Source organism: Prinia subflava, chromosome 34, assembly GCF_021018805.1.
Source record: "Prinia subflava isolate CZ2003 ecotype Zambia chromosome 34, Cam_Psub_1.2, whole genome shotgun sequence".
NCBI classification, from domain to species: domain Eukaryota; kingdom Metazoa; phylum Chordata; class Aves; order Passeriformes; family Cisticolidae; genus Prinia; species Prinia subflava.
In genome coordinates this window covers 535222-551432 of record NC_086280.1, presented here as the reverse complement: position 1 = coordinate 551432, position 16211 = coordinate 535222, and the positions used below count along the sequence as shown (strand labels likewise).

At 57.8% G+C, this 16211-nt stretch overlaps 2 protein-coding genes across 2 annotated transcripts; both read right to left on the bottom strand.

Moving 5' to 3' along the window:
• Window positions 1-199: 199 nt before the first annotated feature.
• On the bottom strand, window positions 200-991 carry TMDD1 (transmembrane and death domain 1). The gene has a single exon (XM_063420931.1). It carries the CDS (start codon window positions 989-991, stop codon window positions 200-202), a length of 792 nt encoding a protein of 263 aa, XP_063277001.1.
• Window positions 992-4191: 3200 nt separating this feature from the next.
• On the bottom strand, window positions 4192-15905 carry FIGNL2 (fidgetin like 2). Its single transcript, XM_063421024.1, has 2 exons — window positions 15790-15905; window positions 4192-6490 (listed from the first exon to the last, which is right to left on the bottom strand). Exon 2 carries the CDS (start codon window positions 6477-6479, stop codon window positions 4326-4328), a length of 2154 nt encoding a protein of 717 aa, XP_063277094.1. The 5' UTR covers window positions 6480-6490; window positions 15790-15905; the 3' UTR covers window positions 4192-4325.
• Window positions 15906-16211: the final 306 nt, after the last annotated feature.

Here is a 16211-nt window from a genome sequence, read left to right as displayed (position 1 = left end):
ACCCCTCACCTGTAACCCTTCATCCTATAGTCCCTCACCCTATAATCCCTCACCTGTAACCCCTCACCTGTAGCCCCCCACCCTCTGTCCCCGCGGGCCCCTCCCCGCCCAGCAGAACACGCGGAGCCATCCCCGGGTTCCAGGTCCCCTCCGCGGGGCTTTACTGTCCCCGCTGTCCCCGCAGCACCCCGGGGTGCCCTCAGGCGCCCAGCAGCCTCCTCCAGTGGCAGAAATACATCGCGGTGCCCGCCAGCAGCGCCGAGCTCAGGAACGCTCCCAGCACGCCCAGTGCCAGCGGGCGCGCCCAGCCCAGCAGCCCGCGGCGGTACCGGGGCGGGCGGCGCCGCTCGAAGCGCATCCCCCGCGCCCCCGGAGCCCTCCGGCCCCGCGGCTGCAGCTGCGCCGAGCTCAGGTGCTGCACGCTCCTCCTGTAGCCCTCCACGTTCCTCCGCAGCTGCAGGCTCCGGTCCTGGTTCAGGTTCTTGCCCAGCTCCCGGGCGATGTCGGCGCGCCCGACGCGGCGGAGGGCGCGCACCAGGCGGTCCCAGGTGGTCGCAGAGCCCGCGGTCAGCAGCCACAGCCGGAGGGTCGCGGAGCATCCCTGGGCGCTGCGGCGGCGGCGGGAGGGGCGCTTCTCCTCGGGGAGAGGTTCCTTCTCCCCGGGGATGCTCCGCTCCGGGATGCCCGGCTCCTCCCCGGGGATGCCCCGCTCCTCCTCGGGGAGCGGTTCCCGCAGCTCCGGGAAGCTCCGCTTCTCCCTGGGGATGCTCCGCTTCTCCCCGGGGCTGCCCGGCTCCTCCCCGGGGATCTCCAGCTGCTCCTCGGGGCTCTCCAGCTCTGCCCGCAGCTGGTGGCACTCGGAGCCTGCCAGCAGCTCGGCGATGCGGCCCATGGCGTGCGGGCCCACGGCGGCCGCCACCGAGTCATCGCAGCGGGCACGGGCGGGCAGCAGGAGGAGCAGGGCGAGCGCCAGGTGAGCCAGGTGAGCCATGCGAGACGGGTGTGCCATGTGTGCCAGGTGAGCCATGTGTGCCAGGTGAGCCAGGTGTGCCAGGTGAGCCAGGTGAGCCAGGTGTGCCAGGTGAGCCAGGTGAGCCAGGTGTGCCAGGTGTGCCAGGTGAGCCGCTGCCCCCTCTGGGCGCCGGGGTGTGCCTGGAGCGTGGAACCCCCCTGACCTCACAGAGCAGAGAATTCCCTGTCCCAGGGCCAGCGGCGGCTCCTTGTCACACGCTGTGACACAAACACACAAACATACAAACACACACATGCACACATGCACACACACACACACACGCACACACACGGCTGGGGCACTGCCATTCCCTCTCATCCTTCCCGATTTCGGGAGCTGCAGGGACACGGGGACAGACCCAGGGTGTCCCCGACCACCCGCAGGGACAGCCCAAAGCGCCGTCCCCCTGTCCCCCTGTCCCCCTGTCCCCCTGTCCGTTTCCCCCTGTCCCTCTGTCCCCCTGTCCCTGTGTCCCTCTGTCCCCCTGTCCCTCTGTCCCCCTGTCCCCCTGTCCCCCTGTCCCTCTGTCCCCCTGTCCCCCTGTCCCCCTGTCCCCCTGTCCCTCTGTCCCCCTGTCCCCCTGTCCCCCTGTTCCTCTGTCCCCCTGTCCCCCTGTCCCTCTGTCCCCCTGTCCCCCTGTCCCCCTGTCCCCCTGTCCCTCTGTCCTCGTGTCCCTGTGTCCCTGTGTCCCTCTGTCCCCCAAACCCCACAGAGCAGCTGAGCCGCCCTTTCCCAGAGGATGAAGATGATGAGGCTGAGGAAGGTGGGGCCTTCCTCCCCTTTCCCTGCTGCTGCTGCTCAGTTCCCCTCATTTATTCACAATAAACCCAGGAATTGTTCAGGTAATCTCTTTAATACTGTGTAATACTTCTTTTTTTTCTTCTTTTTTCCTTTTTTTGGCCTTTTTCTCTTTTTTAAAATACAGCATTTCTTGAGGTAGACCATCCCAGCCCTAGAGCTTTGTCTCAGACATCGATAAGAACATGAATTAAATATTTTCATGTACAATATGTTGCAAAAATGAGGTAGAAATGGTTACAGAGAGTGTACAAATAGGATAATAATAATAATAATAATTATTATAATAAGTCTTCAGGAACCCAGCACGACTTTTTGGAGGCGGGAGGCAAAGGGGTGCCCTGGTAATGCCCTTGGATGCAACAGGAAACTGGAAAAATTGGGGAAAATTGGGGGAAAATTGGGAAAAATTTGGGAAAAATTTGGAGAAACTTGGGGAAAACTTGGGAAAAATTTTGGGGGGAAATTGGGGAAAATCGGGAGAAAATTGGCAGAAAAATTGGGGAAAATGGGAAAAATTGGGGAACATTTGGGGAACATTTGGGGGAAAATTGGGGAAAAATTGGGAAAAATTGGGGAAAATTTTGGGAAAAAAATTGGATAAATTTGGGGGAAAATTGGGAAAAATTGGTGGAAAATTGGGAAAAATTTGGGAATAATTGGGAAAAGAACCTGGTAGACTCCTCTGGGGGAAGCCCCTGTGAGGGATCTGTTCTCTCTGCACGTTCAGACCCTGAGGTTTGGGAAAGGAGAGGCCTTTGGAGCACTAAAAATGATAAAAATTAACTTTTTTTTGGGAAATGGGGCAGACCCCCCCAGCAAAGATGGGCTGGGGGGGTCACGCTCTGTGCAAAGCCCCTGGTTTGGTTTTTTTTTGGGGAAAAAGGGAAAAGAGATTTGCCCAATCTGCTCCAAAAAGTGGTGCCAGCGACAGCTCCCAAGCTACAGCACTAAATTTTCCATTGAAGACACATTTACTCCACCAAACGCTACAATAAACGATGTTAAAACAACAAAAAAACCAAATTGCAAATAAAATTATGGCATAATATATGTGGAAAGCACCTGAAATACATTCAAATTTCATCTTTGTAACAGCTTCAAGTTTATTTTTTCTTTTATTTCTTCCTTTCTTCACCCCCCTTGGGAAGCAAATGCAGGAGGCAGCTTTGTCCCAGGTGGGGAAAACTCTTTAAAAAAATCTCCTTTTTTTTCCTTTTTCTGAGAAGATAAAAAGCGTTTTTAAAAAAAACATTCTTTCATTTTTCTGAGGTAATTCTTTTCCTGAGTAGTTAAAAAGAAAAAAAAAACAAACGAAAAACAACAACAACAAAAATGCTACGGACCTTACAAAAATAAAAACCCGAGTCTAGGATATTTAACAATCTACAGCATTTTACTCCAAAACCCCCCGGTTTTGGGGTGTAACCCATTGGTTTGGGGTCGAACCCCTGGTTTGGGGCGGAATTCCCTGGTTTGGGGTGGAATTCCCTGGTTTTGAGGTGAAATTCCCTGGTTTGGGGTGGAATTCCCTGGTTTGGGGTGAAATTCCCTGGTTTTGAGGTGAAATTCCCTGGTTTGGGGTGGAATTCCCTGGTTTTGAGGTGAAATTCCCTGGTTTGGGGTGAAATTCCCTGGTTTTGGGTTGAAATTCCCTGGTTTGGGATGGAATTCCCTGGTTTGGGGTGAATTCCCTGGTTTGGGGTGAAATTCCCTGGTTTTGGGTTGAAATTCCCTGGTTTGGGATGGAATTCCCTGGTTTGGGGTGAATTCCCTGGGTTTGGGGTGGAATTCCCTGGTTTGGGGTGAAATTCCCTGGTTTGGGGTGAAATTCCCTGGGTTTGGGCATTTCCCTGATCAAGGTGAGAAGGGGCTCCAAAGACACCCGAAGTATATCAGTTGGGAATAATAAAAGTAATTAAAAAACCATAAAAATAAAGCGATAATAAAGCTTTGGGGTGGATGGGGGAGCTCCTGAACCCGACGCCGGAGCGGATCCCGATGCCGGAATTCTCCGCCGGCGTCGCCGATCCGCCGGGGACGGGAGGTGGGTAAATAATAAATAGGTTATCCTGAGTCACGGGCGAGGCTTTCCCCCAAAAAACCCCAAAAAACCCCCAAAAAAACCCACAGAGTGGAAAAATCCCTGGATGAGCCCGGAACTGGAGAGGTGAGGCCGGCGGTGCTGGCCGGGGTCGGAACCTGAACCCCGCGCAGAGGAGCGGAGCCCCCGCGGACCCCGAGCCGTGTCCCAAATCTGTCCCCACGGCCTTGAGGTCCATCCCTGCCACCTTGGGGTCTGTCCCCAGGGCTTTGGGGTCTGTCCCCGCCACCTCGGGGTCTGTCCCTGCCACCTCGGGGCCTGTCCCCACAGCCTCAGGGTCTGTCCCCATGGCCTCGGGGTCTGTCCCTGCCACCTTGGAGTCCATCCCCGTGGCCTTGGGGTCCATCCCTGCTGCCTCAGGGTCTGTCCCCATGGCCTTGGGGTCCCTCGGGGTCCGTCCCCGCGGTGCCATCAGTGCCTGGTGCCGTACATCTTATCCCACTCCAGGAACAAGTCCAGCTCCTTCTGGGACGCGGCGGGGCGCACCTTGCACAGCGCCTTCTCCAGGTCCTGGTAGGAGGCGGGGGGTCCCGGCAGGGCGCGGCGGGCGGCCCCGGCGTGCTGGCACAGCCGCAGCAGCTCGGCGCCGGAGAAGCTCTCGGTGCGTTGTGCCAGCGCCGCCAGCTCGCGCTCGCTCAGGCAGCAGCTCTGCCGGGCCAGGGCCTGGCGCAGGATGTGGCGCCGCGCCTCGCCGTCCGGCGGCGGGACGTAGAGCCGCGTGCCGAAGCGCCGGTGCGACGCCTCGTCGATGGCGCCCGGCCGCGCCGTGGTGCCGACCACCACCACGTTGTGCTCGGACGAGGTAGCCACGTTGTCCAGGTAGGAGAGGAGCTGCGACTTGAGGCTGCCGGCCTGGCCGCCGTCCTCGCCGGCGCGCGCCGCCAGCAGGGCCTCGGCCTCGGTGATGAGCACCACGGCGGGCTGCCGGCAGCTGGCCACCAAGAAGACGGTCTGGAGGATCTTCTCGGCCTCGGCCTTCCAGGTGGACAGCAGGGCGGTGCCGCTGAGCCTCAGCAGGGTGGAGCCCAGCTGGGTGGAGATGCAGCGGCCCAGCAGCGCCTTGCCCGCGCCGCGGGGCCCGAAGAGCAGCAGCGTGCGCGGCGGGCGGCCGGCGGCGCCGCAGGAGCCGGGCCGCAGGATGGGCCACACCAGCTCCTCCTCGACGGCCGCCTTGACCGACGCCTGCCCGGCGATGTCCGACCACTGCACCGGCGGCCCGCGCTCCACCACCTTGGTGTTGACCAGCTCCAGCACCAGCGGGTCGACGTTCTTGGGCTGCTCCTCCAGCGGCGCGAAGGCCGCGGCTTTGGACGGCAGCCGCGGCGGGAAGGGCGGCCCCGGCTCGGCCGCGCGCTCCCCGTTGGTGAGCGGGGGGCTAAACTTCTCGAAGGGCTCCGCCGGCCGCAGCGCCGCGTCCCTGGCGCCGTAGGAGGGCGAGACCACCCCCTTCATCTGCTGCCCGCCGTACTTGCCGCCGTGCTCCTCGCCGGCCCCGGATCCCGCCGGCCGCTTGCCGGCCTTGAAGGCCACCTGGGGCGACTCGCCGCTGCCGCCGAAGCCGTTCCCGCGGCACTCGCCGTTGTCCGGCAGGGCGTACGGCGACTTTGGCTGCTCGTAGCTGTATTTCCTGTACCTGCCCTCGCCGTCGTCCTCCCCGCCGGCGTCGAACGCCTTCCTCTTCAGCGCGCCCGCGGCCTCGGTGCCCAGCGGCGGCACAGCCAGCGCGCCCAGCCCCGCGCCCTGGTAGCCGTAGCCGGGCACGCCGGGCGGGCGGGCGGCGGGCGGCGGTGCCGGGATGGGCGTGGGGGCGGCGATGCCCGAGGGCAGGTAGGAGGCGGAGGGGTGAGGAGGGTGGATGCCCCCGTAGCCCGGCTGCGGCGCGTAGCTGCCGGCGGCGTAGTTGTAGACGGCGCCCGAGGAGCCGTAGCCCGGCACCAGCGCGGGCGAGGGGTGCGGGGGCTGCAGCAGCCCCGAGCCGTGCAGGGCGGGAGGGTGCGGCGGCTGGGCGCAGTAGCCGGAGGGCAGGTAGGCACCGCCGTAGCCCGAGGGGTACTCCTGAGACGCCCCCAGCGCCCCGGAGCCGGCCCCGCACGAGTTCCCGGCGTACACGGCGTCGCCCAGGTTGGCCGAGCCGCCCAGCCCGATGGCCGCGCTGCCGGCGGGCACGGCGGGCACGGCGGGCGGCGCCGCGCCCTTGGCGCCGGCCAGGCCGTCGTGGATGGGGGTCAGCGGGTAGGCGCCGTCGGGGCCGTGCGCCCCCGGCCAGGGCTCGCCGTCGCCCTTCTGGCCGTTGACGGGGCCGAAGGCGCCGTCGGGGTACGCGCCCAGCGCCGGGCGCTCGTAGGGCGCGTCCAGCACCCCCGAGTACTTCTCGGCGTACCTCTTGAGGAGGTTGGAGGCCGTGAGCGCCGAGATGTCATCGTTGGCCCAGGCGTAGTTGAAGCGCTGGCGGGCGCTGGGGTACAGCTCGGGCTTGTGGGCCGGCGAGGAGGTGGTGGAGGAGACGTCCAGGTGCTGCTCCGGCCACTGGTTCAGGGACTGGGCATGCTCTGGTGACCAGTGCATCTTCGACAGACCTGCGGGGACAGGGCAGCGCGGTGAGGGCGGCGGAACCGGAGATCTGTGTCCCCCAAAAGCTGCTCTGCCACCCTGTCCTGGACCCCCGGAGGGTGAACACCTGCCCCAGCTAACTCTGGGTACTCACAGGTCAGGAAGGACCTTCAAGGTCATCGAGCCCAAGCTTTGACCAGTGTCCCCCTGGTCACCCAGAGCCCACGTCCAGCTGTCCCTCCAGGTGTGGTGGCTCCATCACAGCCCTGCCCAGTCCAACCCAACGCCTGGCAGCTGCCAAGGAACCCAGTCCAGTCCAATCCAATCCAACCCAAGCCTTTCTGTGCAGGAATTCTTCCACCCTAAAACCCCCCTGGACCGTGGGCACCTCCTGCTGGGGTTGGTGTCACTGTCCCTTGCCCCTGCTGGGGTTGGTGTCACTGTTCCTTGCCCCTGCTGGGGTTGGTGTCATTGTCCCTTGCCCCTGCTGGCGTTGGCGTCACCATCTCTTGCTCCAGCCCCCAAGCACCCAGGGGTGGTGGCAGTGTCCCCCATCCCCACCCCACTGTCCCCCCTCAGCCCCACACCCTCGGGGGGGTCTCATGCCCCGCTCACAGCCTTGAGGGCCACAATGAGCTTAATTAATGCTTTAATTGGCTTATGGGGCGCTCGTGCTCCCACTCTGGGTGTCAAACTCCCACGGGAGGGCTCCGTGGGGGTTGAGGTGGCCTTGTCCTGTTTCCAGCCATTGTCAAAGAGTTCCTGATGGATGAACACCCACGGGATCCTCCTGGAGCTGCCCGTGGGGCTGGCAGGGCACGGGGGCAAAGCTACCCGGGAATTAAAATGAGCATTTGGCTGATCCTGGGATGAGTAAGGCATTTCCCTTTATATATATATATTTATTTTTTTTTAATTTTTTTTTTAAAGGAATTAAACCACCAGGAATTTCCATCCTCCCTCAGTGGGTGCAGTCCCCACCCATGGAAATGCCAGGCTGCAAGATGCCCCAGGGATTTGGGGGCACCAGGAGAAGGGACTGACCCTTCACTGGGGTGCCACCAGCACCACCAGTAAATCCCAGTGGCACTGCCAGGCCCTTGAGGACAGGGAGCAGCTGCCCACCACAGCAATGAACCCCAAAGCCAAAAAATGGCTTTTAGATGGGTCCAGTGGTGGAATTGCTCCTCCAAAACCTGCAAGAGGGTGGCCTGGAAGCAACTGGAAGCTTCTCCAGCCCCTTTCCCAATCCCTGGATGATCCCAGAGCTGCTTTGTGAACCAACCCCCGAACGACCCGATGGGTTCGGGAGTAGAAAACCCCCCAAAAATCGCGATGGAAAAGCCGGGAAAGGCACCGAGGGGGAGGGGAGGAGCTGTCAGGTTGGAATGAGACAGATGTTTGAATGCCCCCTCGGCAGTGTGAGAAAATCACTGTCCAGTGACCAAATGGCCGGGCCGGTTCCCACCCTCGCTGCTGCCCATTTATCCCCAGCGCAAGACAAAGGCGGCCGGGGGGGCTGGGCAGGGAGAATCCCATTGTTCCCGCCCGCCCTAATTATGGAAATCTTGTTAATCTATTCAGCAGCGAGCCTCAACTGGGCTTTTGTTCGCGGTTTTTTTTTTTTTTTTGGACACGCCGAGGGTGTCCAACGGCTCGGCGTGGGGATGGGGATGGGGAATTGGGGATTTGGGGAGTTGGGGATGGGAATTTGGGGATGGGAATTTGGGGATTTGGGGATGGGGATTTGGGGATGGGGATTTGGGGATGGGGATGGGGATTTGGAGATGGGAATTTGGGGATGGGGATTTGGGGTTTTGGGGATGGGGATGGGGATTTGGGGATGGGGATTTGGGGATGGGAATTTGGGGATGGGGATTTGGGGATGAGAATTTGGGGATGGGGATTTGGGGATTTGGGGATTTGGGGTTTTGGGGATGGGGTTTTGGGGATGGGGATTTGGGGATGGGGATTTGGGGATGGGGATTTGGGGATGGGGATGGGGATTTGGAGATGGGAATTTGGGGATGGGGATGGGGATTTGGGGATGGGGAATTGGGGATGGGGATGGGAATTTGGGGATTTGGGGATTTGGGGTTTTGGGGATGGGGTTTTGGGGATGGGGATTTGGGGATGGGAATTTGGGGATGGGGATGAGGGGCTCTGCCTCCCCCCCGGGAACGGCTCCATCGCGGGCCGTGGGACCCGGGACAGCCCCGGGTGGCTCTGTCGCAGCTTTGTCCCTCGCATTTGCACTCTCACACTGTTTTCACGCGTGTAAAGCGTTCACACGTGGCGCTGGGGCTGGCGCAGGAAAAACTCCGGGAGAAATCCCACCAGGATGGCCCCTGGGGGGATCAAGGGGGGCTCCCATGGATCGGGAGGGTGAAAAAGGAGAGAAGAGCAAACGCGTTCAGGCTGAAGCTGGGTTTAAACTCAGTCGGATTCCCCTGAGCCCCAGGAAGAGGGGCTGGCTCGAGGAGGGAGTGATCCGGATGGGGCTCATCCCTTTGGGCAGTCCATGGCCCAGGAGCATCCTTGGAGCATTCCCAAGGAGCATCCAGGCCACTGGGCACCAGGCTGAGCTGCCACAGCTCTGTGGTCATCCACGGCTCTGTGGTCATCCACAGTCAGTGGTCATTCAGAGCTCTGTGGTCATCCCCACTCAGAGGTCATCCACACTCAGTGGTCATCCCCACTCAGAGGTCATTCAGAGCTCTGTGGTCATCCTCACTCTGTGGTCACCCACATCCCCATGGTCATCTACAGCTCCATGGTCATCCACACTTCATGGTCATTCACATCTCTGTGGTCATCCCCACCCCGTGGTCATCCCCGTGGTCACCCCCACGCCGCCCTCACGCCGGTTTAGCCGCTGTGGCCCCTCCTGTGCTGAGCTCAGCTTGGAGGATCCCAAACCCCGAAACCGAGCGGCTCCATCACCCCGAAATCCCTGCTGAAAGCTGCCCGGCTTTGGGGGGCTGTCCGGCTTTGGGGGGCTGTCCCTCTTTGAGGGGCTGCCCTGTTTTTTGGGGTGCTGTCCTTTGGGGTGCTGCCCGACTCCCCAGGATTCTGAGGCTCTGCCGTGCAGATTTTGGGTCAGGACAGACCAACCCGGGGCGCTGGAGCCCCTCAGCTCCCACCAGCCCCGGAGATTTCCCCCCTCAGGGACCCCCACGACAAAACCCCCCCAGGCTGATCAAACCTCCCAAATTCACCCCAAAACGGGACAGACCCCGATTTTAACTTTAACTTTGGAGGGGTCTGGGCTGGCTCGGAGGAGGAGCAGCCCCGTCCCTGCGGTCACTCGTGGATCACGGACGGAGCAGCTGGACACCGGCACGGGCGGGAGTCCATCTGTCCGTCTGTCCATCTGTCCTTCCCTGGCCTGGCTGTGAATGGAAAATTCATCCTGGGTGTGCTGGGCCCATCTGTCGGGGCCGGGAGAAAAGGGAAAAGGTCCGGGAAAAAGGGATCCACAACCCGGGAATTCCAAAATCTGAATTTATAGATAAATAAATCCATAAGAAAATCCGGGGGGTGTGAGGGGAGGGGAGGAAGGAGAGGGGCTGGAGGGGTTTGGAGCTGAGCCTCAGTGGAAGGGAGGGGGAGAAAGATTAAAATACAGAAATAAAAATGGAATGAAATGAAATGAAATGAAATGAAATGAAATGAAATGAAATGAAATGAAATGAAATGAAATGAAATAATGAAATGAAATTAAATGGAATGGGAAAAGAAGGGAAAAGAAGGGAAAAGAAGGGAGAAGGGAGAAGGGAGAAGGGAAAAGGGAAAAGGGAAAAGGGAAGGGAAGGGACCAAACTCAGCCTCTGTCACCCCTGGGCGTGGCCCGGCCTCACCCCTGGCGTTAATTACGCTCATTAATGTCGTCATTAGCGCTCTGGCCATTAATTACAGCCGCGTTTTCCCGCTCCTGGAGCAGCAGCAGAGCCCAGGGCTGTGCAGGGAGAGGAAAAATCCGGGAAAAACCACAGGAGTTCAAATCCTCAGGTGGGAACCTTGGGGCACACGAAGGTCCTGGGGGGGATTTGATGCCTCAGGAGTTTTTAGCTTTTTTTTTTTTTTTTAATTATTATTTTTATTTTAATCTATTTATGGTCCTGCAGTTCTTTGGTGCAGAGCCCTGGGCTCCCCCTTTGGGGCTCCCCCAACGATTCCTCTGCACCAAGGACCCCGCGCTGCCCCAGAAATGGAAATAAAAGGGAATTGAATAAAAGGGGTGAGGGGCTTCGTTATCTGGAGATTTAATTAGGAGATTAACCCAAATATACAACTATCCCAAAACTATAAAAGTTTAAAACCCCGTGAGCTGTGCTCTGTTTCAGGGTGCAGCCCCTGGGTGGGATTTCTGTGCCTGAAATGTATCTGAAGGCCTTAAATAAATAAAAATAAAAATAAAAATATAACTAAAATATAACTAAAAATATAACCAAAAATAAAATAAAATAAAAATATAAAAAGAAATATAAAAAAATTAGAAATATATATAAATGAATATAAATAGATACAAATAAATATAAATAGATATTATATTAAAAATATAAAAATATATAATTTTATTTTATTAAATATTACTAAAACGCTTAAATAAATATAAATATAATTTTTTCTCCCCTCCATCCTGCCTGGCCTCTGTTTTCAGGTGGCCCCAAGGGATTTTTATCACAGGGAGAAGCTCCACGAGTCCCCCAGGCCGGAGCTGCTGTCACAGTCTGGAATTGTTGACACAGCAGAGCAGGGCAGGCACAGCCCCTCACTCTGCTGCTTTTTTTGTGGGGAAGACAAACTTGGGTTAAAGTGCAGTTTGTCCTGACATTTGTTTTCACTTTCTAGGGAAAAAAAAATTTAAAAAAAGAAAAAGAAAAATAAACCCCGGCTCTTTTCTCTCTGGAGGGAAAAGGCTCCTGTGGGGAGCCCAGCTCGGGCAGCCCAGGGGGATTCGAAACCTGGGGAGGGATCCCTGAAATCCCAGCCAGGGAGGAGAAAAACCAAACCAGGATCCCAAATCCAGGGGGAAATGTCAGCATTCTAAAAAGGAAAAAAAAACCAAACCAGGATCCCAAATCCAGGGAGGAAATGTCAGCATTCTGAAAAGGGAGAAAACCCCAGGATTTCAAATCCAGGGAGGAAATCTCATCCCCAGGCCGGCATCACCAGAATTAAATAAACATTTCTGCTTCTCCCCCCTGCTCAGGCTGTCTGTGCTCAGGACAAATCAGCCAGGAGGGGAAAATAAAACCTCGGGTGGGTTTATCAGGGCCACCATAAAACCCTGGGGCTGCTGATAAGAGACCCCGGAGCTCTGATAAGGCTGGGGGGGTGAATTGATATCAACTCCAGCTGCTGCTGCCTGGGACAGGAGAGGTTTTACAGCACCCTCAGCACACAAAATAAACTTTTTTTAAGCTGGGGCAGAGCCCAGAGCTCTGAGCAGCCACACCAACATCAGGGATGGGATTTTTGGGGAAGAAAAAAATCCAGGGTCACACTCAGGGTGGGGAAGGGAAGGGGAGAATCCCCCCAGGACATGGACAAGGCAATTCCAAAGGGAATTTCAGCATTCCAGGAGTCATGGAGGAAAGGTTTGCAAGGGGATAAATCGGGTTTTTCAGAATTGCCACTGGGCTGGCACTGGATTTGTTGATTCCCTGCTTGATAAATATAACTAAAAATATAACTAAAAATAAAAAACCCCAAAAATTTAAAATTAAAAATTTAAAAATAAAAACAGAAAATTAAAGATAAAAAATTAAAAATAAAAATAAAAAATGAGAAGGGTCCAGCAGAGCTGGAGGAGCCTGCAGGAGCAGAGGAGGAGGAGGAGGAGATGCACAATTTCAGCTGCGTTTGTGATGTCCCGGTGTGATGGGATTTGCCCTGGGGTGACAATTTTGGCTCTGCAGCCACAGAGCAAAACCCATCTCCTCCCAGGCACAAGCAGAGATGTGAGATTTCCTCCCTGGAGTTGGGATCCTGGGGTTTTCTCCCTTTTCAGGATGCTGACATTTCCTGCCTGGATTTGGGGTCCTGGGATTTTTCCCCTGGTCAGGGTGCCCAGATTTCCACCCTGGATTTGGGATCCTGGGCATTTCTCTCTTTTCAGGGTGCTGACATTTCCTCCCTGGGTTTGGGCTGAGGGCTCCAAACTTTCATCCGGCTCATTCCGGGTGCTCTGATCTGGGATTTGGGAATCTCCTGCCCGGGTCAGTCCCTGTGGAAGCATCACCAGGATCAGACCCCGGCAGCAAACCAAGGAAAGGGAAGGAGCTGCAGCAGCTGGGAGCCCATCCCTGGGCTGGGAATATTCGCATTCCCGGATTTCGCATCCCACAGCACCCAGGGGAGAAAGCTTTGGGTGTTTCTGAGCCCTCATCCCGTGTTTTCCCCTGGAAATGAAGGAATTTCCACAGGCTGCAAATCCAGGTTGGGGTTACGGCACCCGAGATGCTCCCGAAGCCCCGGGGAAGGGAAAAAGGGGCTGGGAAAGGGAGGGGAGAGGAGAAAACCCCGCTCCAGATCCGCGATGGTTAACGGGATCCAGATGGAACACAGGGCGCTGTGTGACCGAGCGAGAGCGGCAGGAGGGAGGAATGCGGGGGAGAACAAAGGCGGCACAGAAAGGACCCGGCCCGCTCCGGGAATCCCGGGCTGGAAGGGCTGGAGGGGATAAAACCCTCCCCTGCTCCGGGAATTTCGGGCTGGAAGGGCTGGAGGGGGCAAAACCCTCCCCTGCTCCGGGAATTTCGGGCTGGAAGGGCTGGAGGGGATAAAACCCTCCCCTGCTCCGGGAATTTCGGGCTGGAAGGGCTGGAGGGGATAAAACCCTCCCCTGCTCCGGGAATTTCGGGCTGGAAGGGCTGGAGGGGATAAAACCCTCCCCTGCTCCGGGAATTTCGGGCTGGAAGGGCTGGAGGGGATAAAACCCTCCCCTGCTCCGGGAATTTCGGGCTGGAAGGGCTGGAGGGGATAAAACCCTCCCCTGCTCCGGGAATTTCGGGCTGGAAGGGCTGGGGAGGATAAAACCCTCCCCTGCTCCAGGAATTCTGAATGGGGAGAGCTGGCAGCTGCAAAACCCTTCCCTGTCCAGGAATTTTGAGCTGGAAGAGTTGGAGAGCACAAAATCCTTCCCTGCTCCAGGAATTTCAAGCAGGTGAGCACAGAACCCTTCCCTGCTGCGGGAATTCCAGTCTGGAAGAGTTGGAGAGCACAAAATCCTTCCCTGCTCCAGGAATTTTGAGCTGGAAGAGCTGGAGAGCACAGAACCCTTCCCTGCTCTGGGAATTTCGAGCAGGGACATCCAGAGGCTGCTCCCCCTTCCCTGCCACAGAGGAACGAGCTCCCCCCAAAACCCACCCTGCCCTCTCCTTGCCCTCCACAAAAACCAAACCACGGAGCAGGGAGAGGAACTGCATCTATTTATATATATAATATATATATAACTGTTATATTTATATATATATTGCATATATTTAAAATATATTCAAATAGATATATTCAATATATATAATTCAGATATATATTCAAAATGTATTTAAATATATTTTGCATATGTTTATAGATATTATATATTTTTATATATAATATTTATATATTTATATATATAACTGCATGTATTTTGTATTTATTATAAAATAATTCTGTCTGTATTTACAATAAATATTAACGGGGGTATTTCCAATAATCAATGCCAATAATTTCCAATAATCAATACCAATAATTTCCAATAATTTCCAGTAATCAGTACCACAGTGGAGATGAGATGCAGGGCAGTGAGGGTGTGAGCACTGGGGATGTTTCTCTGGAGTTTGGGCTGAATTTTGGGTTTTTTAAATTGCATTCGTTATCCTGCCGGTCCCACCAGAGAAAATGTCAACACCTTGTGCTGAGGAGAGCTAAAAGAAAAGTTTGATGGGATAAAAACCTGCCAGGGTTTGATGGGATAAAAACCTGCCAGGGCCCGGCCCCCGCTGAAATGTCGGGGTCAGAATCAGCCCGGGAGAAAACGGGAGGAGCTGCAGGGGAATCCTGGAAGGACGGGGGGGAACCGGGGAGGAACCTGGGAGGAACCTCATCAATTCCCATCAGGAATTCCATCCTGAGCCATTACAGAGCCTCGCACCCTGCACGGAGCCACCTCCTCATCAAACACCCAAAATTCCCATCCACACCTGAGATCTGTCACAAACCCGAGATCCATTCAATGATTTTCTGATCCAAAATCTCATTCCACACCTGGGGTCAGTCAAAAACCAAGATCCATTCAATAATAATGTTGATTTTTGTCATTCAAAATTCAGTCCCACGCCCGAGATCAGTCCCAAACCCGAGATCCATTCAAAGATCACGTTAATTTTTGTGACCCCGCAGTTAAACCGGGAATGACGTGACCCAGCACATGGCGCCGTCAAACCCAGCAGATTTCACGCTGGAATACACGGAATAAAGTGATTTAAACGCGTCCCGATGTCCCTCCCAAGCGCCTCGAGTGAGCAACGCCCGCTTCCAAAACCGAAAATAAAAACTAAAAGGAGCTTTGGGAGAAGGTTCGGGTTGAGATTCGCCCTCGGTGCCGCGGGTGTTTTGAAGCGCTCCCGGCGTGCGCCTGACGTGCGGCAGCGGCTGCGGAGCCGGCATTGTTCTGGGAGAGGGAGGAGGAGGAGGAGGAGGAGGAGGGACAGAGGGGAGGAGGAGAGATGGAGGGAGGGAGGAATGGAGGGAGGGAGGGAGAGGGAAGGATGGAGAGGAGGAGGGATGGAAGGATGGAGAGGGGTGGAGGGAAGGATGGAGGAGTGGAGGGTGGAGGGAGGGATGGAGGAAAGGAGGAGAGGATGGAGGGAAGGATGGAGAGAAGGTGGAGGAATGGATGGAGGGAGGGAAGGATGGAGGGATGGAAAGATGGGGGGGTGGAGGGATGGACAATCCACCGCTTCTGGGCTTCAGTTAGGGTTAGGAGCAGGATTGGGTCAGCCACTGTGACCCGGCTCCCCTCGGACCCGGTTCCTCCAGGACCGGGCTCTCCCCGGACCCGGCTGCTCCCGGGCCGGGCTCCCCGCTCGGGGCGCGCTCGTGTCACCAGCGCGTCCCCCGGAGCTCCCCGCACCCTTTCTCGGGGGTCGCCAGAGGCCCCAGGGGCGGGGGCCGCCCCCTCCCCGGGAGCCCCCCCGGACCCCTCGGCGCCGCCCGGCCCGGCCGCTCGCACCGCGGCTCGGCGGTACCGGCGGGGCGGGATCCGCATCCCGGGCGGCCCGAGGGATGCTCGGCCCGACCTCCCCGGCGCCCCCCGGCCCGGGCCGGCCCCGCTCACCTCCTCATGCCGGCGGGGCCCTCAGCGCAGCCCGGGAGGCCGAGCCGGGCGCCGCATCCTGCGCTGCCGCCCGGACAATGCGGGGCGGCGCGGCGGCCCCGGGCGGCGGGGGCTGGGGCCGGGCTGGGGCTGGGGCCGGGGCCGGGGCCGGGGCCGCGGCCGGGGCCTGGGCTGGGGCTGCCCCCCCGCTCCCACCGCCCACAGCCCGCCCCCGAGGCGCGGCGGGGCGGGGACGGCGCGGGCAGCGCTGCGCTCCGGCCGGCGGGGCAGCGCCCGGGCAGGGGCCCGCGGCTCCGGCACCCCGGGACCGGAGCGCAGGGGGAGCCCCGGTACAGCCCCCGGCACAGCCCCTGGGACAGCCCCCAGCACCCCGGTACAGCCCCGGTACAACCCCGGTACAGCCCCGGTACAACCCCGGTACA

Excerpts from the sequence above, each read along its gene's own strand:
- TMDD1 (XM_063420931.1), bottom strand. The coding sequence starts at position 991 with ATGGCTCACCTGGCTCACCTGGCGCTCGCCCTGCTCCTCCTGCTGCCC.
- FIGNL2 (XM_063421024.1), bottom strand. The coding sequence starts at position 6,479 with ATGCACTGGTCACCAGAGCATGCCCAGTCCCTGAACCAGTGGCCGGAG.